Source organism: Pelophylax lessonae (genome assembly GCF_965119305.1).
Source record: "Pelophylax lessonae genome assembly, chromosome: 12".
NCBI lineage: Eukaryota > Metazoa > Chordata > Amphibia > Anura > Ranidae > Pelophylax > Pelophylax lessonae.
In genome coordinates this window covers 59,643,531-59,664,041 of record NC_138779.1, presented here as the reverse complement: position 1 = coordinate 59,664,041, position 20,511 = coordinate 59,643,531, and the positions used below count along the sequence as shown (strand labels likewise).

Below are 20,511 nucleotides of genomic sequence, written 5' to 3'. Positions count from 1 at the left end.
CTGGGGTGATCAGTGAGTATTTCTAATTACTCACTGATCACAGGGGGGGTCTGTGCTGGTAATCAGATGATTGATTACCAGTGCAGCCCTGGGGGGAGGGGATGCCACTAGAGCCACCAGGGATGCCCACCCATGACCACCAGGGATGCCCACCATGCCCACCATGCCCACCATGGCCACCAGGGATGGCAAACAGGGCTCAGAGAGCCTGCCAGTGGTGCCCCCCTATCAGTGCTGCCCACCAATGCCATCTATCAGTGCTGCCCACCAGTGCCCGTTATTGCCATCTATCAGTGCCGCCCACCAGTGCCCATTATTGCCCACCAGTGCTGCCTATCAGTGCCCATCAGTGCCACCCATCAGTGCCCAGTGCTGCCTATCAGTGCCCATCAGTGCCCATCAGTGCCGCCGATCAGTGCCCATCAGTGCTGCCTATCAGTGCCCATCAGCGCTGCCTATCAGTGCCCACCAATGCTGCATATCAGTGCTATCTATCAGTGCCACATATCAGTGCCCATCAGTGCTGCATATCAGTGCTACCTATCAGTGCCCATCAGTGCTGCATATCAGTGCCACCCCATCAGTGCCACCCCATCAGTGTCTCCTCATCAGTGCCTGTCAGTGCGGCGTCATCAGTGCTCATCAGTGCAGGAAAAAACGTATCTATTTACAAAATTTTATAACCTAAACAAAAAACTTTTTTTTTTTTTTCAAACTTTTCGGGCTTTTTTTATTTGTGCACCAAAAAAGAAAAAACCTGGCGGTGATCAAATACCACCAAAAGAAAGCTCTATTTGTGGGGAAAAAATGACATAAATTTGGTTTAGGTACAGTGTTGCATGACCGCGCAATTGTCATTCAAAATGCTGAAAATTGGTCTGGGAAGGAAGGGGGTTTAAGTGCCCTGTATTGAGGTGGATAAAGACAACAGTCCATCCAGTTAAAAGTGTGTTAGTGTGCGTGTGTGTGTGTGTACAGTAAACCCCCCTCCATTGCGGGGGTTACGTTCCGGACCCAGCCGCGAAAAATGAAAATCCGCGAAATAGAAAAACCCTATTAAAATGCATTGTAGGCATGTTTTTTTTACTGTCACTGTACGTGTAAAAGCATTTTAAGGTCTTTAAACACACTTTTAAAACAATAGAAACTCATTTAAACACATAAAAGATACTGAGAGACATAGCAAGAGCTATGGAAAACACAAAAATATTTCGTTTTTAATGATTTATATAGTAAAATAACATTACAGAAAAAAACGCAATATACCGGGACCGCAAAAACTGAACCGCAAAACCCGTATCACACAAAATATATACAGTATCTCTCAAAAGTGAGTATACCCCTCACATTTTTGTAAATATTTTATTTTATCTTTTAATGTGACAACACTGACGAAATGACACTTTGCTACAATGTAAAGTAGTAAGTGTACAGCTTGTATAACAGTGTAAATTTCCTGTTCCCTCAAAATAACTCAACACACAGCCGTTAATGTCTAAACCGTTGGCAACAAAAGTGAGTACACCAGGTTGTTGATGCTGGGCAATGTTGCCACCTTGTTTTCTAGATCCAGGATCTGCGCTTTCAGAGAAACAAATATCTGACATCTCCCACTGCAGTATTCGCCCTTGATTGGCTCATCAAGGAAGGCATACATGTGCGCAAGATGTGCTCTGAGTCACATCACCAATCCTGTTGGACATTTTACTCACTAATCTAATGGGGATATTAAATGGTTACACTCAGTACTCTACACCAGTGGTCCTCAACCCTGGCCTACAGGGCCCACTAACAGGCCAGATTTTCAAGATAACTGAAATACATCCAAGGTGATATCATTTGCTGCTCAGTGATTGCAGTACTCTAGTCTGCATCTCCCCAAGGTAATACTTAAAATCTGCAAATAAACAAAAAGAAAGCAGCGCCAGCTTAGTGAAGCATAAGGTTTATTAATAAAAAAAACACATAGTGACTTACTCTTAGGTAAGTAAAGGCCGGTTCGGTAGGTGAATGGGATCATCCATCTTCTTGTCCTGGATACTGTTGCAGAAAGGAGGGGTGCAGGGTGCCGGTGGTGCATGGAGGCTGTTGTCTGGCAGCCTGTCTGATGGTGCTGTGGTGGTGGAGGACTCTCAATGGGGCTCCACTTCCTACTTCCTGTCAGCCCGACATCACTTCCTGTGAGGTGGAGGGAAAGATGGGCGTTGCTAGCTTTCCCTCCACCTCAGGTTACCGGACAGCACTCGTATCCATAGGACCATCCAGGGAGACCAGAGGGGGACCCAGAGAATTATATACCCAACGCTTGGTACCCCTGTAGGGGTGACTAACTCTGGTGAGTGCGGTCCTGGGGGTGCGGGGAGCACAGAGTGATCACCTGAGTTCGGGCACCCTTAAAGGAATATCTAGAAGCACCTGCACTGAAGTCACCTTTTTTCTGAGATTTGTTGCACTAATCATTTATGGACTATTTTTAATTGTGGGATCATCCATTTTTTTAGACTATTTATGGACTATTTATTTATTTGAAGCTCTGATTACTGCTGCTATATTTATCTACGGTTGTTTTATTTATTTATATTTCCATATACCTGCTGTGAAGTTTCATATACAGTTCCCTGCTGATATACTATATTGCTAGTGGATTTTATTCGACACACCCAAGGATAGATACAGTTGTTCACCTTTTAACCACTTATTACATTATACATCACCACTGACTTTATTTCATGATTTTATTCATTGCATTTTTCGTCACTCATTCATGACAGGTTGTGGTATCACCATACACCTGCCATTGTTACCACCAGTCTAATGTTTGCACATTTTTTGTTACCACATTTTTCTGATCTGGTACAATATTCCAGTGCACATTTTTATTGAATATAGTCACCCACGATTGATTTCACTTATTTATTGATTCTATTCAATCACCAATTTTACCAATTATCAGGATATACACAACACAGTATTGTTGCACTTGGCACTTTATAAGCATTTATAATACAGTCACTTGTCACCTACATCACTTTATTTATTATCTTATTCTAGTATCAATTAATAAGATATACACAGCATTTTTAATTATTTTTATTATATTTTTTACACTTTGACACCTTTGGAGATGTGTATGGAATACTAAGAGTATATTGGCAGCGCCACACACCTTCTCTTATTTCTTATTTTCACTATATATCTTCGGAATATAGTTACAGAGGTGGACTGCAGCCATCACTAGTAGAGAATCTAATATATCCTAAGCGCGGATTTCTCCATATATAATATTGGACTTTATGCCCACGATATCATATTGTATATGCGGGATACACAGAATACACTGGGAAAGGCTATAAGTATAATAAATACCTTTGGGCAGTTTTCAGGGCTTGAGATCAATTGACAAAATTATTTTTTAAGCCATTGCAGCAAGAATCAGAAATGGAGATAAGGCTTACCTCCCCACTTAAAATAGTGAACTCTTTTAAGTACCTAGGGATACACATATAACAAGACAACCCTTGATGCACTGATGGCCAACGGAATCCATTAATGTTACATAATAGGTAAGCTGAGGGTCTGGAGTAAAGTGCCATTGTCAGTGGTGGGCAGAATAAATTTAATAAAAATGATTCTGCTACCAAAGTGCTTATACATTCAGATTCCCCAGTGGCTGTGTCTAAAAATATTTTTTAAAGTTTGAATTCTCCATTTATTAAATTTATATGGGCTAACGGTAGATGTAAAGGGAAGCTTACAACATTATAGCCACCAAAAATGGAGACAGGACTAGCCCTGCCAGATATGTATCTGTATTACCTTGCGGGCAATTAACACATCTGCGTTCCTGGCTGATACAGGAACAGAGCTCGGGAGTGGAGAGGTATCTAAAGATCATCCAGATTGAGAATTTATTGATAGGGCTTGAGGCACAGCTTTCACAATTACCGATGGTAAAGATTCCTATGTTCTTGTTGGCGAAATCAGTATGGATGGAGGTTACAAAGATAACAGGATTTAGAGACTTTCCATCAAAGTTGCCCACGTGGAATAATCCCTTATTTGAGCAACTAAGTAAACTGCAAGATTTTGGAATCAGAGAGAAATAGTTGAATTGGAACAGATTTATGAAAGTGGGACTATATATACAATCCCATATACACAATCTTATACCCACAGTTGATCCAGAGGAAGCTGAAAAACCCAGATAAGCATGATCCAATTTGCTACAGCAGGGGAAAAAATTCCTTCCTCATCCCCTGAGAGGCAATTTTCCCTGGATCAACTTTACCTATAAATGTTATATTATGTACATTTAGGAAAGAATCCAGGCCTTTTTTTTAAAGCAATCTTCTGAGCTGGCTAGAACCACCTCTGGAGGGAGTCTATTCCATAGTTTCACAGCTCTTACTGTGAAGAAATCTTTCTATATTTGGAGATGAAATCTCTTTTCTTCTAGACGTAAAGAGTGCCTCCTTGTCTTCTGTAATGACCTTAAAGTGAATAACTCAACACCAACTTTACTATATGGACCCCTTATGTTTTTTGCACATGTTGATCATATCCCCCTTAACCTCCTCTTCTCAAGAGAAAATAAATTCAGTTCCTCTAATCTTCCCTCATAGCTGAGCTCCTCCATGCCTCTTTGGTTTGATTGCCCTTCTCTGCACTTTCTCCAGTTCCCCGATATCCTTTTTGAGAACCGGTGCCCAAAACTGAACTGCATATTCCAGATGAGGTCCTACTATTGATTTGTACAGGAGTAAAATGATATCTCTCTCTCTGGAGTCTATTCTTCTCTTAATACAAGAAAAGACTTTGCGCTTTGGAAACCGCAGCTTGGCATTGTTATGGGAATTAACCAGACAAATCGCTCCACCAACTAAGAATTGCTATGCACCATCACCCACAGAAAAGAGATATCAATCTGTCAATCCTTTCTGTGTCTGATCTGGGTGAGGTTTCCCATGATCTAACACCCTTTGAGTCCATTTGTCTTCACCAATCTAACTGTCCTACGCAATACCAAAAAATCTAGAATATACTCCTTTTGCATACGTTCCCCAGTAAACCATACTTAATCAGGGAATGGAAGAGAGGACTAGGCTATTCGCTCCCCACAGAGGCTCGGGAAAAATAAATTTACTGAACATTCAAATCAAGCCTATTCACCAAAATGCAGTAGAGAAATTACAAAATAATATATAGGTTGTATGGATGCCCTGCGGGACTACATGGGATGCTGCCATCGCTCCCTGACCACTGACTTGTCCCAGACTTAAGCCATTTTGGGAAGCTATTTTTCAATTGCGCTCTTACATTACAGATAGGACCAACAACTACCTAAGTGGCTTTGTTTTCTGTCATTTTAGGCTCCTCGATATCTACCGAAAAGGGCCTACTCCATTTCCTTCTTTTTTCAGTAAAAATATTAATCTCCAGACACTGGAATTTAACTGTTGTGCCCAGTATTGGGGAATGGGTGGCCAAACATAACCATATAATGGAGGAGTTCACCATAGGCTTGCAGGAATGGTACCCCATATTTGCAAAACTTTGGTATGCCTGGATTGAGTTCTCAGGATCTGACACACTACACTCCTTTCTGTGACTCGAGAATCCTTATGCTAGGTACACACGGGGGGGGGGGGGGGTTGTTCATTTGACCCAGCGGGCTGAATGAAAAATGACAGATCACTGTACTAACACAAGCAATGTTAGTACAGGATTCTCCCTTGCTGAGCTATCGTGTTCTGATTTCCCCCCCCCCCTCCCTGCCAGAACACACTGATCAGTGCTTACACCCACTGGCTGCAAGTGCTGATCGGATGCTGATTTTCCAGCATGCCGGATCAATAAAGGCCAGTCGTTACACGTTTGGCAGACAGGCTGCTGTACACACGGCCAATACTGGGCATGTGTGTACCAGCCATTAGATGGAACAGATGGACAGCGCTGGGGCCATCAGCCAGACAGGGACTCCCCCCTCACCCACCCATCCTAGTACTTTCCTTCTTTATATCCTCTTTCTTTCTAATTTTTCTCTTGTCTAATTCTCACATAACTTCCGCTTCAGTTCCTTCCTCTTTCCTGAACTGTTCTCCTTTTTTAGTTTACACTGGTTTGCACCAGATTACGGAAGGTAAGAAATCTGACCTTACATGCAATATCGGGGGCTATGATAACATAACAGATGTATGTATGAAGACACACACACACAAACCTTTTTCCAAGATTATTTTTATTGATTGAAGATTGCTCTTTTCTATTTTAATTTTACTAATTTTGTGCAAACCTTGGATAATGTTCAATAAAAATTACTCTTTAAAAAAAAAAAACATAAATTGATACTATATAAACTATGCACAATTGCTGAGACTTCTGCAGTATGCTGAGTCCGGCAAGGCCGCTGCTTCACCTTGATACTGCAGTGAAGGACAATTAGATGAACTGTGCTGTACTGTGTATAACTCTTCAGGGTCCTACTTGGCACCCCCTTTGTCCCTACTCTTCAGGGTTCTAAACGGCACCCCCTTTACTCTGACACTCTGTGTGAGTTGACCCCTTGATCCTCTGACTTCACTGGAGTGGTCCCCCTTCCTGGGCAGACCCTTTGGCAAGTCCCCTGGTACTCACGGACACTGTTTTTCCCAGAAGATTCTGCCAGCAGCTCCACCGTCAGCTTCACTGGATCCTCTGCAGCTCAGCTCCACACCTGGTTCACTAGGCCGACTGCCTAAGACCACCTACCTCTTGCTTCAGGAGGAGAGACAGGCAGTCAGCATTCTCCTGGGACTCTGCTTCCCGCCAAAGATGCCCTTTCACATGTCCCCCCTGGCTTTGATGAGCAATCCCAGGATGCACTGCAAGAGTGCCCACCCACTGAGACTCCCACAAAAGCCAATGTGTCACTGACTTGGTTTCCTCCACTGTCCAACAAGCTCCCTTATTGGATACAGTGGGGACACTCCCTCAGACCCAGTGAATCACACCTGGAAACATGTAACAGGCAACCTAACAGATCAGGCTCCCCTGATAAGCAGAAGGAGCAATAGATACTTTTGCCTAGCACCTACCTAGGAGGGTGCTACATCAGTAAAAATACTGTGCTCTTAGGCCACTTTCACACAATCGGACCGATCAGGTCCCCCTGTTGGTTTTTAAGGCGGACCTGATCAGGCCACCCATTCTCCTCTATGGGGAGACCAATGTCAGCGGACATGTGTCTGCTGACACCCATCTGGCATCCAATCCAACAAGATTGGCTGAAAACAGACAGCTGGCGGTACGTTCGCCATTAGTCCAGTGGGTCGGATCGGATGCTGTCCGTTTTCATTCGATCTCCCCATAAAGGAGAGCCAGACTCTGACAAGTGAGCAGAGACTGACCTGCCATCCCCCAGCTCAGCGGGGATCAACGGAGCGATCCCCGCTGAGCTAGCAGAGCCCGCCGAGTGGATGCGCTCCGTGAGAAAGGGACCTTATAGTCAGAGTAAAACATGTAAACAGTAAAACAAATATTTTTGAGGTTTCGTTGCTGTGTTTAGTTTTACATTTTCTGCATGAACTTCAATTTTTTTACAACCTTTCTTTGATATTTTTGTTGTATTAAAATAAGTAATAAAACTAGTCAGAAAACAAAAAATGCTGTGCTGCCTTATACCTGTTCACACTACAGCAGAGAACTGCATTTTTCTTTATAAGAAAAACTCAGCTCTCTGCAAAGGCATACAGAAAACAATGGTTTTCCATATGCCATGTTCACACTTCCCTGCAGCTGTCACCTGTGGTGCAGAGCAGTACAGAAAACTGCAGCACTGTTGTAGTTTTCTGCACTACCACCACTCCACAGGGGAACTGTGCCTGCTCCGCAGGTGAACTGTGCCCGCTCCGCAGGTGAACTGTGCCCGCTCCGCAGGTGAACTGTGCCCATTCTGCAGGTGAACTGTGCCCTTTCCGCATGTGAAATGTGCACATTCTGCAGGTGAACTGTACCCACCCTGCCGGTGAACTGTGCCCACCCCACAGGGGAACTGTGCCCGCTCCGCAAGTGAACTGTGCCCACTTTGCAGGTGAACTGTGCCCACCCTGCAGGTGAACTGTGCCCACTCCACAGGTGAACTGTGCCTGCCCTGCAGGTGAACTGTGCCCACTTTGCAGGGGAACTGTGCCCACCCTGCAGGTGAACTGTGCCCACTCCGCAGGTGAACTGTGCCCACTCTGCAGGGGAACTGTGCCCACCCTGCCGGTGAACTGTGCCCACCCCACAGGTGAACTGTGCCCACTCCACAGGTGAACTGTCCCCACCCTGCAGGTGAACTGTGCCCACTCCACAGGGGAACTGTGACCACCCTGCAGGTGAACTGTGCCTGCTCCACAGGTGAACTGTGCCCGCTCCGCAGGTGAACTGTGCCCATTCTGCAGGTGAACTGTGCCCTTTCCGCAGGTGAACTGTACCCACCCTGAAGGTGAACTGTACCCACCCTGAAGGTGAACTGTGCCCGCCCACAGGTGAACTGTGCCCGCTCCGCAAGTGAACTCTGTCCACCCTGCAGTAGAACTGTGCCCACTCCACAGGTGAACTGTGCCCACTCTGCAGGTGAACTGTGCCCACCCTGCAGGTGAACTGTGCCCACTCCACAGGTGAACTGTGCCCACTTTTCAGGTGAACTGTGCCCACTCTGCAGGGGAACTGTGCCCACCCTGCAGGTGAACTGTGCCTGCTCCGCAGGTGAACTGTGCCCTCTCTGCAGGTGAACTGTGCCTGCCCTGCAGGTGAACTGTGCCCACTCTGCAGGGGAACTGTGCCCACCCTGCAGGTGAACTGTGCCCACTCCGCAGGTGAACTATGCCCACTCCGCAGGTGAACTATGCCCGTTCGCACAGAAAAATGCTGCAGCAGAGGGAATCTGATTGACAGCTAGGGGTGATCGTTGCGGTGGGGGTAAATTACATGCCAGTGGGAGTGGAGGGAAACTGGCAGTGGTGTGGGAGGGGGGGCAAGTGGGGCAAGTAGGGGCCAGGGGTTCACACAGGGGGACCCAGGCAGCAGGAGGAATACAATGTCTCCTTTTATGGCTTTCCATGAAGCAGCTCAAAGCCAGCTTCCCCTCCGCTCCCTCCCTTGGTTTTCAGCTGCTTCATGGAGAGCCATAGAGGGAGACATCGTATTCCTCCTGCTGCCTGGGTCCCCGTGTGTGCACCCCTGGCCCCCACTCGCCCCCTCTTCCCCCCCTCCCACACCACTGCCGGTTTCGCTCCGCTCCAGCTGGCTTCTGTGGGGGATTCTTTCATCATGAAGGGTGGGGAAAGGAGCTGGTAAATATGTCATTTATTGGCCCCTTCCTTTTCTGAATGAACAGAGTATCGTGATCGATCATTCCTCTGTCTTCTGTTAATTCATCTTCAGTGCAGCTGAGGCTACACAGAAAGGGGCTGGGGAATGTTTTCTCAGTCCCTTTTCTGTCTCAAAAGTGAGACTCCAGGGGTCTGTTTTTATCAAAGCCCCCTAATGGGGCTGGTAAAAAAAAAAAAAAAAATTAAAAAATTTTTTTTAAGAAAATGAAATTGTTAAAAAAATAAATTGTAATAAATGAACTAAACTTAGCATGAAAGTATCAACATATCTTTTTTATCTTGCTAATAATTCCACTTTAACACTAATGTACATAGATATACATAGATAAATGCAAATTTACTGAAAAATGTTCTTCTGACAAAAAAAGTTAAAAGCATACAAACAGACAGAATACGAGTGGGCAGTTGCAGCTCCATTGAGATACTTATTTTTAATATATTTTTATTATGTTTAGGGAAAATAGTATCCTTTTCATAGGTAAATTATAAGATCAAATTTTATTTCAGCATTTAAGTTACACAAGCTGCCTGTATTGTATAGTAATTGTTTGGGGGGTGAAGAGGAATTGGGTGCAAAATAGGTAACTTATACAGTCCTTTCTCTGTTCATATGATTAAAATAAAATAATCAGATGATCAAATATTGTCTCATATCTGTTTTATAGATTATGAAACGGACGCCTGGAAAAAAGGAATTAACCCTATCGTGTGCATTATTAAGAACTACTTTAATGAATGCTTGACAGCTGAATACAAAGGTCCTAATGACGTAATTGCGGTGTTTATGGAAACAGAAAATACTCTCCAAGAAAGCACAGGTAGAACTTTTTTGAATATTGCAATACAAACCAAAGTACAAGAATTGTTTCTTGCTTAGAGAAAGCACACAACAGCATATTTAACCACTTCTGTGCCGGGCCAATTTTGGCATTCCTCTCTTACTTGTTAAAATCATAATTTTTTTAGCTAGAAAATTACTCAGAACCCCCAAATATTATATATATATATATATATATATACATATATACACATATGTTTTTTTTTTTAGCAGAGACCCTGGAGAATAAAATGGCAATTGCTGCAATTTGTTATGTCACACGGTATTTGTGCAGCAATTTTTCATACGCAATTTGTTTTGGAAAATATACACTTTAATAAATAAAAAATAAATAAAAAAACAATATTTACCCCAATTTTTTTGTATAATATTAAAGATGATGTTATGCTGAGTAAATAGATAACTAACATGTCATGCTTTAACCACTTAAGCCCCGGAGGATTTGGCTCCTCAAAGACCAGGCCCTATTTTGCGATTCCGCACTGCGTGACTTTAACGGACAATTGCACGGTCATGCGACGCTATACCTAAACAAAATTGGCGTCCTTTTTTTTTCCACAAACAAAGCTTTCTTTTGGTGGTATTTGATCACCTTGTGCGATTCTTATTTTTTGCGCTATAAACAAAAACATTTTGAAAAAATAACAATATTTTTCACATTTTTTTATATGAAATTCCCCCCAAAAAAATGTAAAAATCAAAATTTTTTAACATTTTAGGCCAAATTGTTTTCTGCAATATGCGTATCTTGATTGGTTTGCGCAAAAGTTATTGCATTTACTAACTACGGGAAAGATTTCTGTCATTTTTATTGTTTTTTTTTTTTAAACTAGAAATGGCAGCGCTCTGCGATTTTTTTTTTTGCGGGACTGCGACATTGCGGCAGACAGATCGGACCCTTGACTGACATTTTTGACACTTTTGGGGGTACCAGTGACATTACTACAGTAATCAGTGCTATAAATATGCCCTGTCACTGTCAAAATGACACTGGCAGGGAAGGGGTTAACTTTATTGGTGATCAGTGGGTTAAATGTATCCCTAGGGGCATGTTTCTAACTGTGGGGGGGGGGGGGCGTGGCTAGTGATGTAACCACGGAGACATACGATCCTACATAGCAGGATTGTATAGTCTCTGCACTTACATCAGGGAGAATGACAGACGGCCGTGTTTACATCAGCCGCCTGTCTTTCTCCCTATCCTGAGCGGGAGATCGCGAGTGGCCAGAGGACATCGGAGCCGCAGGTCACACGCGCGGGGATGCCCGTGAACCAGCGGGGGCGGGATCGTGCCTCCAGCGGCACGCGCTTGCCTCCCACAGGCTTCTGGGCGAGCGACGTAGTACTACGTCGGCTTGCCCAGGAGCCGCTGACTGCCGCAGTAAATATACTGACGGTGGTCGGCAAGTGGTTAAAATTGCGCACACTCGTGGAATGGTGCCAAACTTAAAAATCTCAATAGGCTACATTTTAAAAATGTTTACAGGTTATCTATTTAGCGTTACAGAGGAGGTCTGGTGCTAGAATTATTGCTCTCGCTCTAATGTTGACGCTGATACTTCACATGTGTGGTGCGAACGCCGTGTACATATGCTTTCGCCTGCGTGTGAGCACATGGGGGCGGTAGCGATTTACTTTTTTTTTAATCAGTTTTATTCCTATTACAAAAAATGTAAATAGGAATAAGGCATGAAAGGTCCTTTTATGGAGACATCTGGGGTCAATGATATCTCCTCTACTCTGGAAAGCATAAGATAAAAAAAAAAAAACATCAATCTTTGCTTTCCAGGAAAAAAAAAAAAACTGTCAGTGTTTACATCTGCCAATGCCAGAAGTGACACTCATGTCCAGTCATGACATTGCATCTGGCCTTCCAGGGTCATAGAGATGGCCGGAGACCAAGCCGAAGTGCAATGAAAGAACTTGACTTGAAATAATGCAAAGACAGTTCACAATAAATCCGGTGGGAAGACAACCCAACCTGGAACACTCACAGGTCCAACAGTGTGTGGAGAGCAGGTTTCAGCTGAACTGACAGCGCTTGTTAGCAGGGGCAGAATGCGGCCTGGCCATCTCTAGGCCAAGCAGGAAGATGTCCAGAGAAGTTGTGAGCCCTATGCTTTCCCTCCTCATCAGGAACCTTTCCCTGCTGCTAGTTCTGTCCCTATCAGACGGGGTACCTACCCTACTCATAAAATGCACGCCAAGCCCTAAATTGTAAGTCCAGGCAAAACCTAACTAATGCTAAAACTGCTCTGTGCCACAATTTAACCCTAATCTATCTAGCCCTGTAAAGCAAAAATTGCTGTACTTACCTATTCTGCAGCCGATCCTGTGTGGTCTCCAATGGCACATGCTGTGTGCAGGAGAGGACCAACAATGGCTGTGAAATGCCTGTAACATCACCCATAGAGTTACTATGGGGTGTTGTCAGCTGCCTCTCCTGCACCCGCCTCCACACTAAGGCCGTCGCAGACAGCTGATGCTGGGACCGAACCGGATCAGATGCAAAATAGGTAAGTACAGCAATTTTTGCTTTATAGGGTTAGACTGATTAGGTTTAGAATGTGGCACAGAGCAAGTTTAGCGTTAGTTAGGTTTTGCCTGAACTTCTACTCTAAGTAGGCTTTGCCTGACCCAAGATGGCTGCTGGTCACATGGGATGGCAGCATCCAATGAGACAGCTTCTCCAGTGACTCAGGAAAGCATAGAGGAACCATGTTTCTCTTGACTTTCTCTGTAAATGCAATACCACTGCGGAAGAGTGCCACCTACAGTGGAGAAGGTAGACTGCACCTGCCTACATACAGGCCAGTGCAGCTTTACTTGTGGTTTTCATGCGGGCTACCCACAGTTTTACATAGACTTTCTATTATGTCCCGCTTTTTTGTTGCATTTTCTGAAAGCGTACCAAAAGCCCTGCATGCTGCATTTTGGAATGCGCTTTTAGAAAATGTGCCAAAAATAAGGGACTTGATAGGAAATCTATGGTAAAACATGGGTAACTCGCACAAAAACTGTGAGTACACCTGTGCTGTGGCCAAAATGCAGCACAGCAGTGTGAAATGGCTCTCATCTAAAGTGACATTAAATAATAAATCTATTCCCCAAAAATAATCCATACACATCCACTACTTAAAGTAATTCAAAACCCTATTAGTATGACCACATTTAAATGATAGGGCACACTCAAAATGAACATATTGCCACGTATTTTATACGTTATGCAAGCTCTTCCAATATCAGTCCCTGGGTTGTTTTTTTTCTCAAATACAAGCACTGTTTCGATCTTTTGTGTGGGCCACCAAATCCCCTCGGATTGGGATGCGGACCCTCACTCTCCCTAAAGATAGGGGGGGATTGGTCTACCAGACCTTCTCCAATACTATAGGGCCTTACACCTTATGCAAGTATTGGATTGGCATTGCAATTCCACTACAAAACAATGGGTATCTCTAGAGAATGGGATGGCTGGCCGGCCTGTTCCTCTGGCCCCCTGGACACCAATCATGGCGAATGATATACTTTATTTGCACCCGACAATTGGGCCTACAATACGTGAATCCCGTAAAGTACAAAGTCACCCAAAGATAGCGCCATTGATATCTCCTATGACACCAATCTTAGGCAGCCCTGAATTTTTACCAGGCTGCATGAACAACAGGGTGACTGCTTTGGCTCAGGTGGGGAGGGTGCGTCTCATGGATGTTTGGACAGAGAAAGACCCGCCATCCCATTTGGAGATTAAGGCATGGCCAGGGTTGAATCTAGATCCTTTAAGTATTCTACAAATCCGACATTTTCTTCTACATCTTCAAAGGCAGGGCTATTCCCCGCGAGCATTGTCCCCATTCGAGGGAAGTCGGATGGCCCCAGTGTGAACGGGGCCTTATTTTTTATTCCTCTATAAAGTTAAATGAAACTTGTGATTGCCATGACAACAACAGCTCTATTTGGTTCAGATTTTGTCTTTTCTTTTTTTTTTTTTCTTGGAAAAAACAGGAAAAAATTTCTCCTTGGGGTTTTTTTTTTTTTTCACTTCACAAATATAATGGATCTAAAATTATACACCAAAAGATTTCACAATTTTAGCCATATATGACACATATCACTAAAAATATTTACACTTTTTTTTCCTTTATTATCAAAGTATATTGGGGAATTATCCCCTCTTTCCCTTTTTTTTTTTTTCTTTCACTTCTTACTTTAAGTTTGGAGTTTGTGAGATCACTTTTCATGGATTGTTTTACACTTGTTGTGTTTAATTTTATTTTTCACGATTGGAATTGGATTACATTGAATTGTATTGAACGTGATATTTTCCTGTTTTAAGAAACATCTGAAAAATGAAATGTACTGTATCCTTAAAGAAAAAAAATAATAAAAATGCTTTAAATTAAAAAAAAAAAAAAATGATAGGGCACACTAGAAATCACTGATTTACAATAAAATTCTTTATTACGCCAGTTTTAGATACCTTTTTTCTCTTGTAAAGTGGCAGTCACATGACCTTTTTTATTCCTTCTCCTGGGGGCAGGACTAAGCTTGAGTGGGTCACATGTCCAGTGACATCACCCAATTTTCTTCAGGCCCTCCCCCTTGGGCTTTGCAAAGAGGATTGGAACTGTTGATCAAGGGTCTCATCCACCCAAAGGCATTGGTGGTTGGATCAGACCCTTGACTGACAGCCACTCTGCTTTACACAATCTCTTTTATTGGCTGGCACAGTACTCAGCACAGGACATCATACAGGCTTGTACAGTGATGGGAATCTTGTGTCCCGGTCTGTGAGGTCAGTGATTATTTAGCTCCTGCACAGCTGAGAATGCTTTGTAATGTAAAGCTGGCCATAGATGGTTTTGAATCTTGGCCGGTTTAGCAGGGTCCAGCCGAGATTTGAACCATGTATCGGCAGGCTGATTAAACCCGCCCCCCCCCCCCCCCCCGCCTGGAGAATACAATAACACTGCGGGAGTGATTCCTCAGTCAGTGGTGATGGGGAAGTCAAGCGATTTCGTTTCCTGCAAAAGAAAATCGCACCATCTATTGCCGGCTTTAGCTGGATGTTCAAATGCAATTCTGGCTTACTGCCTGCAGTTTATTGCTGCTTTAATGGCCCCTTTAACCACTTAACAATCAGTGACATACCTGTACATCGCTGGACATTTGGTGGTTATACTGTTTTTTAGAGCTGGCGATTCAATCTCTTGTAATAGCAATCAGAGTGGCTAACAACACGCAGTGGGAGTGGATTCCCCCCCCCCCCACCCCCCCCCCCGCAGCCTTCCGAGGCTCTCTTTGGCTCTCCAGTCCCTCAGCAGACCTGAGCGACTATCTGGCACATCAGCCAGCTGGCCAGGGTCAGCTTTGATCTGCTGTTCCTGATGGTAACCCAGAAGCAATAACAAGACATAATTTCTGCACCATTTTTTACTAATTAAAAGTATTCGAAAACACCAATCTTGGAGTTTAGAATTCTTCCAGGGGCACAGGAGAGATCTGGGGTCCTTTAGACCCCAGATCCCTCCATAAAGAGTACCTGTCACGTGCCTATTGCTGTCACAAAGGATGTTTACATTGCTTGTGAGAGCAATAAAAGTGATAAAGAAAAAAAAAATGCAAAGCAACAGTGTAAAAATAAAATAAATAATAAAGAAAAAAAAATATATTCAAACATTTCCTTACCGCTGGACATCATTTGACATCCTGGGCCTTAAGTGGGGATATCTGAATGATACCCTCCCCCAAAAACCAATAAAGAAATACTGCTACGGGTATAAAGGGCTGAGATTTCATTCACATTTGGAGTTTTGGGATCATAGCAGAATCTCTGCGGTTCTGCCGCCATCTCAAAGCGCAGGTTCAGGTGCCATTATTTTTAAAGGCACCTACTGCAAAATGTGGCGTGGTGTTTCTGCGATTGTCACGTGAAGTCACAGCAAATTGCATTGCGTGAAGCTTGTGGCCGAAAAGAAGCCCCCTGCTCCTTTTTTGGCAACAAGCTTCAGCCCCCGTTCACACTGTCACATCGCAAGTGATTTGCAACTCCTGTGCTAATCACATGCGCTGTGATTTTGTGCAATGCGCTTTAAGCCCATTCATTTTGAATGGCTCAAATCGCACCGCATCCGCATGAAAAAGGCTCAGGCAGCTTTTTCTTTTTTTGTTCGCGCTGGAGTCGGATCACATGGGTGTTCATATTCATGTGAGATGCTTTTGGGGTGTCGTTAACTTTTGCTTGACACCCACAGCAGATTACATGAACACAGTGCAATTTCTATGCGGTGCAGGAAACGCACAGGTATCGCTGCTTTTCCCACATCACATCAGGGTGAACCAAGGTTCACGCAATGCAATTTGCCACGTGACAATTGTGGCAAAACCACACCGCGTTTTAGGTCCCTTTGAAAATAATGGCACCTGAACCTGCGTTTTGCGATTGTAGTGCGTTTTGAGATTGTGGGCAGAATCGCAGTGATTCTGCAGCGATCCCAAAATGCCAAGTGTCGGCAGCCAGTTCAAATAACTGTCGACGTGGCAAAATGCCTGACATTCCGGGTGATTGAAAAATAATTTTTTAAAAGCACAAACATTTTATTTTAATTTTCACCAATGCTGATAAACATTTAAATATCAGTTTGTATTGATAATTGTTTATATATTAATTGCAATTTAGTGGCTTTTTGTTTATATGAATTGCAACTGTGGAAGTCTTTCCATCGAGTAACAGACTCCAATGTAAACCTAATAGGGGACCTAAATCTTCTCTTTTCTGTCTTAGGCTCCGTTCACATGTCAGCGTATGGATTGTGGGCAGAACCGCCGCGGTTCCGCCTGCGATCCGGAGATTATTGCAAATCGCGGGACGCAATACGCTCCAAAGAAGCTCTTGTACTTTTTTGGGCGTAATGCGTCCCGCAATTGTTTTTTGCGCGATGTTACCGCGATTCGGCAGGCGGAAATCGCGGCAACATCGCTCAGCGTTTGGGGGGCTATTGCAAATCAACGGGCAACGCACAGGCGTCCCGCGATTTGCAATAATCTCCAGATCCATACGCTGACACGTGAACGGAGCCTAAAGTATTTGTCTAAGGAAAAAGAAAATGATCTGCCAGAAATGCACTCAGCTCCTGTTGTACTCTAACATCACACAAGATTTTTGCGGTGTCAGCCCTGCCCAATGTATTTTGCTAAACTACTCAAACCCTCTTCCTGCTCTATTCTCCACAACTTTGAGACTGTTTGATCTATAGTCCTAAGATACGAATTAGACAGGTTAATTAAACTCCTTAAGATAACAAAAAAGCACAAGACAATGATACAGCTCTGAGCTTTTTCAAGATCAGCAGATATTTTTTTTGCCCTAATCAAACAGATATAATAAATCACTTTTAATTGTAAATTTAACAAACCAAAAGATAGCAAATAAGAACAAACATATATTTATTTAAATAAATCAAAGATAACATAATGGAAGAACTACTGCTGCATGCTTTATGTTCACAGTTTATTTTTTTTTTTTTTTGCCAGATCAAAAAACCTTTGCACTTGAAAAGTACAGAACAACAGATACATCACAATGGCTTCCTGTGGTATTTACTGTCTCCGTTCACGAGGAAAAATACCATTTGTATTGCACATCAGGAAAGGAGATTAACTTTAGGGTAAGACAAAACCATATGTTTGAATGTGTGCAAGGCCTGATACAAAGCCAGTGTTTAACCAGCAATTTTTTATTTTTTTTTTAACATGGTCAAATTATTTGCTAATAATTTCCTTAAAATTTACCAACAATTATATATTTTCTAAAAGCAGAGACCCTGGAGAATAAAATGGTGGCTGTTACAATTTTTTTTGTTGCATGATATTTGCACGGCTGTTTATTAAACGCATGTTTAATACAATAAAAATCAATCTTGGTGCACACAAAAATAATAATAAAATACCCGTTTTATGTAAAATATACAAGATGGGGTTTCATCAATTAAATAGATATAAACATGTCAAACCTTAAAGGAGTTTTTTCTGCACTGTGTACACTAACTTTACAGAAAATATGGGTTTGATAAACGTACATTAATATCATTTTACCTAAAAATTGCAACTGCCATTATTTGATTTTTCAGGGTCTGTACTTTCAGAATGTATATACAGTATCTCACAAAAGTAAGTACACCCCTCACCTTTTTTAAAATATATTTTTATATCTTTTCATGTGACAACACTGAAGAAATGACACTTTGCTACAATGTAAAGTAGTGAGTGTACAGCTTGTATAACAGTATAAATTTGCTGTCCCCTCAAAATAACTCAACACACAGCCATTAATGTCTAAACCGCTGGCAACAAAAGTGAGTACACCCCTAGGTGAAAATGCCTAAATTGGGCCCATTTAGCCATTTTCGCTTCCCGTGTCATATAACTTGTTAGTGTTGCAAAAAAAACAAGGAGTTGAGTGAAAGCCCTGGTGTGAGGGTCGAACACAGACACCTTGTTTGAAGTGAGGAAAGTCTAGAAATAATGAAGAAAAGGAATGAAAATAGTGAAATTTGGCAGAAAAAGGGAGAATGGGGAAAAGTTGAAAGAAAAAGGGAAAGCAAGAGGGCTGAAAGAAAAATGGTGGAGGGGAAAGAAGGAAAAAGAGGGAGGGAGTGAAGGGAAAAGGGGAAATAGAAAAAAGGAAGGAAAGAGGAGGGAGGAGGGGGGGGAGGGAGGGAGGAGGGGGGGGCAAAAGAAGGAAAGGGGAGGAGAGGGAAAGAAAAGAAAGGCAGAGGGTTGGATGGAGAGGAAAAGGGGGAGATAGGAAGGAAAATTAGTAGAGGGCTAGTGGGATTTTAACGGTACTTGAATCAACGATGGAAAAACCACCATGTATAAAAATATATAAATTTTATTATTCCATTAAAAATTACATACAGAAAGAAGAGAAAAAGATTATTGTAAAATAAAAAATTGTACAGAATAGATTACCATCATAGTCATATCAATTACATACAGTTCTGAACATTGCAGGCAGTATCGATGTTATGCAAGCTCCGATAGCCCCAAAACAGGGTACCGGGCATTAACCCAACATGTTTCGCGGGTTTCAACACTCCGCTTCTTCAGGGGTGTAAAATTGTACACTATATTGGTTGCCTTAGAGTTCCTGTGCAATAGAAATATATTATGAGAACATTGTAATCAACAGTTTTATGCAGAGGGGTTATTTGCATGCACAAACACATACAGGTCTAGGGTTCCCACCACCAAAACACATGCAGGGGTATCCACCCAGTGAACGCCTCACCCACGGATGTGGAGGGGGTCATTAGGGTAGCGTGATTTTAATAATAAAGGTTATGTGTGACATTGTCACAATACCTGTATGTGATAGTATCAGTATCTGGTAGGTCATAGAATGCCCATGAGGTTGTATGGCCAGACAAAGTGGCACTTCTTTCTGTTGAGCATAAAAATATTTATGTAATGCCGTGGCCAAGGGGGGGGGGGCTCTAGGCCTTTAAGGACACACAGCTCCATTAAGATTAAAGTTTACCAAACTTGAGTTGGAAGTATACAAGTGTATCTATAAATACATCATGATGTTCCAAGTAGTTCTTTTTTGGCTCCAAGTTTGCATATAAGCAATTATGGAGGGATGTATGGGTGTTCCGGATGAAGGCTCCCTTTAAGGAGGTAAGAGGCACTTGAATGCCTGTATAGTAAAAAACAGATTGTATATAGATTAGGAGAGCATGAATCTAGGCATATGCAAGTCTGTCATATCCAAAGAATGGCTCCCAGCGCTTACCTCGTGTCTGGTCTGCTAGTGTATACCCCGGCATCTGCAAGGGAATTGTTTGCCCGCCACCTTATGAACATCCCCTCAACCCGGCGCGTATGCGCACCTCCGGGCGGAAGTGACGACATCGCGTCGGGTCAGGTCTCTAACGGCGCTCGCCAATGCACAGGCGCGCGCCGTGCTGCGTAATCCACAACCGCAAGAGCAGCTGTACGCAGCCACATGATCAGACATGGGCGGGGACATGGCCCCATAAGTCTGTCAGTCCAGAGACCACACATCCGTTGGGAGTGCTGAGTGATATCGCCCCCCGCAGTTGGATAGTGGGAAGTAGAGGACAATGAATGTGCATACCAAAGCTCCAATGCGGAAATCAGATCCTGTATAGGTGGAAAATGATTCTTATGAATGTTAGAAAAATACAACAATATGACAATAATATATACATATATGAACATGAAACACCAATATTGAAGAAATATTTGCAAAAATACATGTATTCAAGGGTATATTGTAGGATGCTGAGATTGTTCCCA

The 20,511-nt window shown here is 43.0% G+C and overlaps 1 protein-coding gene across 1 annotated transcript in view; it reads left to right on the top strand.

Annotated features, from left to right (window-relative positions):
* IL18 (interleukin 18) overlaps positions 1-20,511 on the top strand; it is a gene marked incomplete at its 5' end in the record, with an annotated part of 77,818 nt that overhangs the window by 41,672 nt on the left and 15,635 nt on the right. The window contains 3 exons of the mRNA XM_082273965.1: positions 10,019-10,217; positions 16,482-16,492; positions 17,722-17,855. Coding sequence (XP_082130091.1) covers positions 10,019-10,217; positions 16,482-16,492; positions 17,722-17,855 — 344 coding nt within the window. The remainder of the gene's footprint in view (positions 1-10,018; positions 10,218-16,481; positions 16,493-17,721; positions 17,856-20,511) is intronic.